Below are 9,533 nucleotides of genomic sequence, written 5' to 3'. Positions count from 1 at the left end.
ATTTACTGTTTGTATGCAAGAGAATCTGTTATATCTGTTTTGGAAGGTTAAATGCTGGTGAATTTCTCAAATAGATTTCTTTTGTTTGAATTTCATTTCAATCGCTGAATTTTGCCATTTTCTTTGTTTTTTTAATAGAGAAAAGCCACATAAAACAAAAATACTACAAAATACAAGTACTGCAATTCAGAAATTCAGCATTTAAAATTCTAAATCCATTGAAACAAATGATCTTCCATATTTTTTGCTCCTATAATGTAATTTAACGCAGCCAAGCTCATCCGTCGCCATGGTTACTACATCCATGGGTTACAAATGAGGATCGTTACCATAGCAATTAAGCATTTAAAATATAAACATTGCACCTTTTGATTTGGTAATACTGTAGTCCTCTTTAAATCCTTATGAAATACAGTGACTGAAGGTAGCGAAAAATAATAACACAATTTAACTTTAAAGAATATATATGATGTTTTTCTATTTCTGACTGAGTTTGGTGAGATAGAATCTGTGAAAATATTATTGTTTTACTTCAGCTAAGTTACAGTTTGTGAAGCCTTTTAAAAAAATAAATGTTTAAATTATATTAGGAAGTAGAGTTGAGTTCTAAACAGAATCGCTCTGTGATGTCATCAATATGCGACGTGCCATTCAATAATATAAAGGTATTATATGGTTAGAATTGTTGGACAAATCATAACTGTTGGATTTTTGGCTATTGTTTACAGTCTGGTTGCTAGGTAACAGTTGTGAAATTATTTGTGCTCATGTCCAACCAGGAAGTATAATTATAATATTTACAAAAATGGTCAAACTGGGGACAATTAGGCAAAATGTTTAGTCAAATATGAAATATAATTGTGTTCAGTACGTTTTAGTGAAATGTGTCGTCTAGACTTTAAGAAATGACATAAAGATAATCAGGGGTGTAGCCAATAGTGTCAGTAGGAATGACGTAAATGATAAATATTGAAATATATGTATTTCTATTGGATTGCTGATGAGGTGCTCCCTCTGCTGGTCATTGTTTTTTATTTATTTGTTTGTATGTTTTCTGAAGCTGTATTTTAAATGTTACATGGACCATTGTATGAATAACCCGCACTGTTGACCTGCTGTTACTTTACAGAGGGAAATGAGCTTGTGTCTCTGGTCTGTGCAATATGTTTCTTTTTTTTTCTTTTTTTTTACTATTTATTATTTTTGAAACACACAGCAACAAAAATCACTTAACACAAAATTACCTATTTAAAGATTTAGGGAAGAAAATTAAATAATGAGAGGAAAAAAAATATTTATACATACATGTACAAATTTAAGTTCACTTATGCATACACACACACATTTCTCTTATGCTTATATCAGAATAATAAATAATACAAATAAATAAAACAAATAAGAAGAATAAGAAGAAAAAAAATCAATATATTTTATCCCTGTCAAATAAATATCAATGAAAATCTAAAATTGTTTATTCTTTTATGAAATGTTTGTACAGTAATGCCACTGTCTTTGTCAAAAAGGATCAATTTCCCCTAAAAATCCTCATTTCATGTAAAACCACGACTCACTCTTTTTTCTTGTACTTTACCCAAATCCAAACACAATCTCCTTTCCCCCAAAAATTAAAAAATGCCTTCCCTCCTCTCTGGTCGCCTTGTTCCTGGTTGTCGTGGGAGACGGTGTAAGGTTTAGACGGGGGGCTCTGATTGGTCACAGCTGGACCTAAGTCTTTGGTGCTTTCTGAGTTCAGCGGTGAGAAAAGTAAACCTTCCCAGTGTTCTGAATGTCTCTTTCGGACAGTTCATCTGTTTGTGTGAAAGGGTCAAACTTAAGGGACACGTTCGGATTAAACACAAGTGAAAAGTGTCTGTGCAGCGCAGACTGAGTGAGCGGGATTTAAACGGACAGTGTCTCGAGAAAGTCAACAAGAAACTGCTGAAAGATGACTCGGTGTAAAGCAGATTTGTAACATAACGGATCCCAAACACGAGACATAATAAGGCACCGCAAAAAAAACACCTACAAGAGTTTAAATTGCTCGCATTCAGAATATTCATCTTATTTTTAGCGACACAGTGAGTTAGAGTCTATTTCTACACTTATTGATCATGTCTTTGTTTCTGTTCCCCTGCTGTTCTTGAACTGTTCATTGCAACGCTGACATTTTGCCAATGTGGGACAAATCTATCTTTATCTTTTTTTCTCATGCAAGCCAAAGTATCATCCAGCAAATTACGAACATCACGCCCCGAAATAAGTGAAAATCCTACTACGTGATTTGTTAAGGAGATGGTTAGAGAAATGTGCACGTTTTCCCTCTCATTTGTTGTAATGTGTTTTTCAAGTCCAAAACATTATTTTTTGCTGGATAATCTTGATGGTTTTACTTCACAGGTTTGTACACGGAGGACGTAAAAGAAAGTGTACACTTCAGTGACCCTTGTGTGACACCAAAGGTCATGACCTCACTACATGTACACGAGAACCCAGAGCGCCATAAACAAACACATTCAATACGTTTTTGCCCCAAACCACTCTTGTCCCGTCCACACGTCAAAGAACAGGGACAGATTAAGAGCAAGCGGGGACTGAGAGACGTTCAGGCCAGTGATTTAGTTTTAGCACTAAAACTTGGCTGCGGCAGAAAAACAAGTCCACCCAGACGTCTCCAGATGCGACTGGGAGAGGTATTAAACTGCAAACAGGAACATGTACTCACTAGTTACAGATGTGCAGAGATGACAAACTGTATCTCGCCACAGCGGACCAGCACCCATGGGTTTGTTTTGGTCCAATAGGTTAAAAGACACATAGTCATTTTAAGACATTTGGACATTTTAAGTGTCCGAAGTGATGTGACACACCCGTTGCTACTGCCATCTAGAGGACAAAAGCTGCATGCTCACTGTGGGCCGTGCTGTCTCAGACCACATTCCCCAAGGGCCAATCCTGGGGCCCCTTCTGTTCAACTTCTACACGCTGTCGTTAGCTGTCGTCACAATGATGCAGACGAGTCAGGTCTATGTTTCACTGTCGGCAGGTGAATATGGACAGTGTACTCACTCTGTCACTGCGTCCAACAGATCAGTGTGTGGATGTAACTCGGTTTTTCATGACTACGAGCAGAGAGGCAACAGCATGTGTGACATCTTCATCATGTGACAACGAGTAAGTCACGTGACTGAATCAGTGGATTATGCTAAAGTGACTCTTTTGAACTTTTAACATTGTTCCCTCATCAAAAACACACCTGGAGTAACATTAGTATTTAGCGTAATTCACACTAGTTTGATGAACTAGCTTGATTGTGGGCTGATACAGCGGGCTGGGTAACTAGCCCTCGTTCGTCTGCTCATCTGAGGAGAAGGATAGAGACTGTTCTCTAGCTAAAGACTGCAGGAATCAATCAAAAAAACACTTTGAGCACATATATGAGGCACTAATATCACTGTAAGAAGGTTAACAGCTCTGAAAAGTCGATTTTGCATGATATGGGACCTTTAAAGTAAAAGTAAAAACTACCAGAGCTTCAATGTGTTTAGTTGCGCTGCAGAGAGCAAATAAATCAGAAAATGTAATGCTCAACGTAATTGAGAAGTGTTGCTTGCAAAAACGGTGGCTGTATGCACGATAGACCTTTTTATCACGTTTTAGACTGGGACAAGAGGGTTTTGGCAGGAAAATGAATTGACTTTTGGTTGTTCTTCGCACACACACGAGTTCTCTGCGCTTGTAAACGTAGTGATTGACTAAATTACAACAGATGCACAAGCGGAGTCGGTCTGGATCCAGGAACATAAGTTGGAAATGTGCAGATGAACAAAGAGACCGACCACACAATCCTTCTGGCGGCGTCGATATTGTGTGTGTTTGTGCAGCCGTCATAATTGGTCTGGTCTCTGCAGGGCATTGGACCACAGTCTGTAAATGTGTCCGGTCTCTCTCTCTCTCTCTCTCTCTCTCTCTCTCTCTCTCTCTCTCTCTCTCTCTCCTCTCTTTCTCTCTCTCTCTCTCTCTCTCCTCTCTCTCTCTCTCTCTCTCTCTCTCTCTCTCTCTCTCTCTCTCTCTCCTCTCTCTCTCCTCTCTCTCTCTCTCTCCTCTCTCTCTCTCTCTCTCATGTCCTGCAGAGAAACCACACACAGAGCCTTGGCGTTCTCTTCTTCTTTTACTCCCCCATCTATCGCTCCCTCTCCTAACCAGTTTTTTTTTAACTGTCCCTCTCTTCTCTAACGTCTCCTCTTTTCCTCCTTTCCTTTCCTTTCCTTTCCTTTCCTCACTCCTTCTCCTCTCTTGTCTCTCCCTACACTCCCCTCCTCCTCATTCTCCCCCTCTCTTCTCTTCTTTCCTCTCTTTCTCTATAGCATCCCCCTCTCTCGTGAACATCTTTGCACATACCTCTTCTCCATTCTCTTTCTCTCTTTTACCACTTCACACCCATCAGTCCCCCCTCTCTCTCTCTCTCTCTCTCTCTCTCTCTCTCTCTGACCTCGTCCATCTCTCCTAACACTCATTTACACCACTCAACATCGTTCCTCCATCCCCCCATCTCCTTCCCTCTCCTCTCCACTTTTTTCTTATTTCTCCCCTCTGTTCTCCCCCTCGTCTCTCTTTTTCCGAAACTACTTTACACTCTCGGTCTTCTCTCTCCCTCTCACGCTTGCTCTTCCTCGCACCTCCCTTTCTCTCCTCCCTCTTCCCTTTTTCTCTCCATCCATCTGTCTCTACGAAATCACTTTACACTCTCTGTCTCTTCTCCCTATCCTCCCTCTCTCTTTCTCACACTCTTTTACTTCTCTTCCCCCCATCTTCCTCCGACTCCTAAATCTCTTCACTGCTCAGTTTATCTCTCTCTCTCTCTCTCTCTCTCTCTCTCTCCCTCCTTCCCTCCGTCTCTCCTAAACATCTCCACACCCTCGATATTGTCTCTGTTTCTCGCTCTTTGTACACCTTAATCTTTTCCGATCGCTCTCCCTTTTATTCCCACCGCTCTCTTTCTCTCTATTTCTCTCTCTCCCCTTCTCTTCTCCCTTACTTCCTCTCTCAGTCTCTTCTCCCTCTCTCCTCGACCCTTTCCTACCCGTTCACCCGTTCCCTCTCTTTTCTAAACTTCTTTACAGCTCTGAGTTGCTTCTCTCTCTCTCTCTGTCTCCCCCTTTCCTGAACATCTACACACTCCTCGACCTCATCCCTCTCTTTCACCCTCTCTCTTTTGACCAAAACCTCTTCACACTCCTCACTCTCTTCTCCCCCTTTCCTCTCTCCTAAACCTCTTTACACCCCTCGGTCTCCTCCCCTCGCTCTTCTCTCAAACCTCTTCACGCTCTTCAGTCTCTTTCTCTCTCTCCCTCTCTCTCTCTCTCTTCTAAACCTCTTCTCACTCCTCTGTTTCAGTGCGACTGTCACGTCCCGCTGCATCATTTTCCATTCTCACGTTTTTGGTGGAAGTCCCTTGTGCTTCCTCCGCTGAGCGAGCGCGTCGCTCTGGGAAGACAAACACCAACATCGCCTCTTCTTTGTCTGTGTCAAAACCACTTTTTTTTAAACAATCTGCTGCTTTTTGGAATCGTTTGTACACACCAGATCCAGAACATGTTTCATTCAACACAATAAAACACAATTTTGTTTCAGTTTAGGCCTGGTTTTGTCCTCCTGGTTGTGCCGTGCAATTGATTAGATTTTAATTGAGATTCAGTCATTTCAAATTAGTTTTGTTTTTTTATTCGACCACAGACAATAAATCTGCTGTCAGTAAAAGGCCTAAAAGTCAAGTGAAAGCCTGTGGTTTGGAGCAGAGTTTAGACAATAACGATAATGCGTTAAATGACAATGATTAAAGGATTACGTTTATGTTCTGGAAAACTCAATATTTCGATATATTTGTACAGGCAGAATTCACATAGAAAGTTGAAACCATCTTCTGATCACAGTGCAGAGAGTGTGTTTTATGTCATACTGTGGAATATTAGAGCAAAGGGAACAACATTTCCATGGAAACAAGCATGAGGAGGTCCGGAGTGTGGAGGTACAAGCTCACAAGTGTAAGGACACTGATTTTTATGCATTTGTAGTGCAATGAAACCATTCAAAATGAAAAATAAATAAAAATAAAATCCCAACATTGTTTTAGTTATTTTTTTTGTGTTCAATAGAAAATCTTGATTGATCAATATGAGAAAAATATGTCCCCTGTAGTATTGTAGTAGTATCATAAGTCATGGTTTTGTCCTGGCTGAGTTCTTGTTTAGACCTGGACTGTCTTCTAAACGGTCTCAGTGACATGTTTAAAGTCCGTCTCCTCCTCCTCCTCCTCCTCCTGTTGCTGCTGCAGCCTGGAACTGAACAAAAGCTCTTTTTTCAGTGAAATCAAAGCTCCGCTGGGACGGGCTCAAAGCGCCGCGAGCCTGTGGGACTCCACTGTGTCTGTGTCTGTGTGGAGGTGAGGCGTTTCTGCCTGGAGCACTTCATGAGCTCAACATTATGTCCACACTATTACCTGTCTACAGCTCTGTGCCAGAATCCTGCAGAGGAATAAAGGCCGAATAAACAGAGTTAGTTGAAGGTTTAGGCACATTTCACTGTCCTCATCGAGTCCAGTTTGGTGCTGGTTTAGATAAAAGCACAGTATCTGATTTTTACCTTCTTAAAAACAGGAGGAAGCATGTCAGTATCATGTGTTTTGGGAATGTTGGAGTGTTAAAGTGCCTCTGACAGTTTGGACTCATTTCACTAAAACACGCTTAAGATAATTAAGATTAAGATTTAGCTAAAAATGCAACACATTTTACCCAGTTTAGCCATTTTTTAGAATTCACTTCCTAGTATCACACTCGGAACTTCCCCAAGTTTCACCATCACAACCGTGCTATACTGGACCAAAACTCCTCTAAACTATTATTTGATGAACAAAAACACACGAAAACAGCTTTATTTTGCTGGAGTAATGTTTAAATGGTCGATGTCATCAATAGCTGCTCTATTTTTTATCACTTTGTCAACAGATTTTAATTTTTTTCTTCACAAACTGCCACTCGATAGGTGCAAATCAATAGGTATTATCCATTGAATAAACTCAAAATTAGAAATAACCATTAACATTACCATATCTATGTACTTGGGCCTCAAAACTCCTGCCGTGGACACAATAAATGGATATCTTTGGAAAGTACTTTTGGAAAATAGAACGTCTCTTCTGTCGGCACGAAAAAACAAAAGTGAAATAACTGTTCACAAACGCCTCAGAAAGTGGTGCTGTTTCTTAACTCTAATGACGAGATCTTTGTCGAGTGAACAGACTTCAAACCATGAGATTAATATGACACGTTTGTGCAGCCGATTCATGACAAATAATGATCTGGTTCAACATTAGTGCAGTTTTATTTTGCAGATTTCTTTCAATAAACTCAAATAAAGTAGTAGTCAGTTGTCAATGGTCAAGTTTTGTATAAAAGACTGCTCTAAAATGCTGATAAAACTGCATTAAAAGGTAGTTTAAGTGGTATTTTTCATGCGTACTTTTACTTTTACAACATCTGAGTGTATGAGAAGAGTTACTCACAGTCTGGACAGGGCTTCGTTCTTCTGAAACAGCAGCTCGGGGATCTGTGACAGGCGATTCCTGTTTATTCGACTGGAGACAAAGTCGAGTTAAACAACACGATGAAGATAAATACATGACTTTTATGTGTAAACAGGTTCTCACAGTCTCTCCAGCTCCTTCAGATCGTCGAAAGCTCCTCGCTCCACGTTAGAGATCTGGTTCACCATCAGATGTCTAAAACACAGAATGAACACACATGTTAAAGGAGCGCTGCAGAGTCTGTGTAGTTCCAATAAGGATGATCAAAATACAACTATGATTGTTTTAACTGTCGACTAGTCACAATGATGCATTCCTGACGTGTGTGACCAGCTCTTTAAAAGCACTGCAACAATTTAGTAAGATAAGATAAGATATTCCTTTATTGTCCATACATACGCAGTAGATACAGGGGGAAAGGACCGATAACTTATAGGAAGTTTAAAAAAAATACTCTTAATAGAAGAACTCTTATAAACAAAACAAAAAACTCTTATTAACAAAACTCCTCTCATATCTTAATAGGGAATGGAGGAAAATGAATAAATAATAATAAAAAGATAAAATAAAATAAAATAATAATATAAAATAAAGTAGTACAACAACAATGCAGATATATGTTACATCTAAGCAGCTACTCTTTTAAATAGAAGATTATTTTACTTCCGCATAAGATTTAAAACAAATTATACAGTAGATTGCGTTCATTGGGGCAGCGTAGAAATATAATAGAAATTGCAATTTGAGTTGGCGCAAACAAATCTGAAACACTGCAGTTGTTTAGGTGATAAACAGACAGCAGTCTTTTTATAGAAAACACAAAAACCTTTAGTTGTTAGACTTTTATAAACATGTTCTGAAATGCTCCAGGAGCTGTTTACAATGTGCACTCAACATAAGGATTACACTTTTTAAACATATGTTGCAAATCTAACGCAAAACTCAGACTTCCAAGGATGACTAGAACCTATTGTTTGTAAGTTTATTATAGCCTGATAGTGTACAGTATTTAGAAATCCTTAATGCTTCATTGGTGTTGTTCTCTTTTATGGTCTTTTTTTTCCATAATAATAATCTCTGGTCCCCAGTTACCATCATTAAAACGCAAAGCACATGTTCTGCTCTAAATGAACAGGCCTGTCAGACACTCAATAGCTGGAAGCCGTACATTAGCCCTGCCTGATCCGTGACAGCTGCCATCATGTGGAACTACCTCCACAATGAGGCGAGACTAAACCAGACACGATGCCGCGTCCCTCGCCGCTAATTAAACTACATTAATCCAATTAGTCCGAGGCACAAAGGCCCAGAATGACACACTCTGAGGAGCCGCGGAGGCTAACGGTGGCTAACGTTAATCCCAGCCGCCAGATGTGATTCGCCTGTGTTTCCAGGTCAAAGATGTAATGTTGAAAGGATGAGGGGGGGAAGTGTTATTCCTGGCACAAGCAACATCCATTAGTGCTGAAGTAGTAACATAAATACTGCTCAGACAAGTGTCTCAGTGCACTCGTCCTAGAAACAATGTTACTATAAAACCACAATAATAAGCTTACTGTACAATATTTATTGTGATACTGTGGAGTAGGGCTGAACAATTTTGACAAAAAACATACACTTTTTGAGGATTATTGCGATTTGATTCCCACTGCATTGAAATCAAGCAAAAAATATTTTACCAAATAAATTCTTTATTTTAACACATTGTATTATAATTGTAATTTGAACTCTGTTTGATATTGAATCTGTTTTTAACTTAAATAAGCCCAAGTTAATATTGACAATCCAATATATCTGAGTATTTCTCTTCTGTGCCAGGGTCATACTCAGCTAAATAGAGTTGTTCATTTGGCCACAATGGTCATTGTGGATCACAATGGTCATCGTGGATCACAATGGTCATCGTGGATCACAATGGTCATTGTGGATCACAATGCTCATCGTGGATCACAAT

General features: G+C 39.5%; 1 protein-coding gene across 1 annotated transcript in view; it reads right to left on the bottom strand.

Moving 5' to 3' along the window:
* LOC140377765 (slit homolog 1 protein-like) overlaps positions 1-9,533 on the bottom strand; it is a 146,676-nt gene that overhangs the window by 99,668 nt on the left and 37,475 nt on the right. Inside the window, exons 3-4 of the mRNA XM_072463316.1 lie at positions 7,703-7,774; positions 7,559-7,630 (exon numbers count right to left, since the gene is read on the bottom strand). Coding sequence (XP_072319417.1) covers positions 7,559-7,630; positions 7,703-7,774 — 144 coding nt within the window. The remainder of the gene's footprint in view (positions 1-7,558; positions 7,631-7,702; positions 7,775-9,533) is intronic.

Source organism: Eucyclogobius newberryi, unplaced genomic scaffold (assembly GCF_026437365.1).
Source record: "Eucyclogobius newberryi isolate DKJ021-1_F unplaced genomic scaffold, fEucNew1.0.hap1 SCAF_4, whole genome shotgun sequence".
Classification (NCBI taxonomy): Eukaryota; Metazoa; Chordata; class Actinopteri; order Gobiiformes; family Gobiidae; genus Eucyclogobius; species Eucyclogobius newberryi.
Note: the sequence above shows the minus strand (reverse complement) of the source record. Positions and strands in the feature narration are given on the sequence as shown.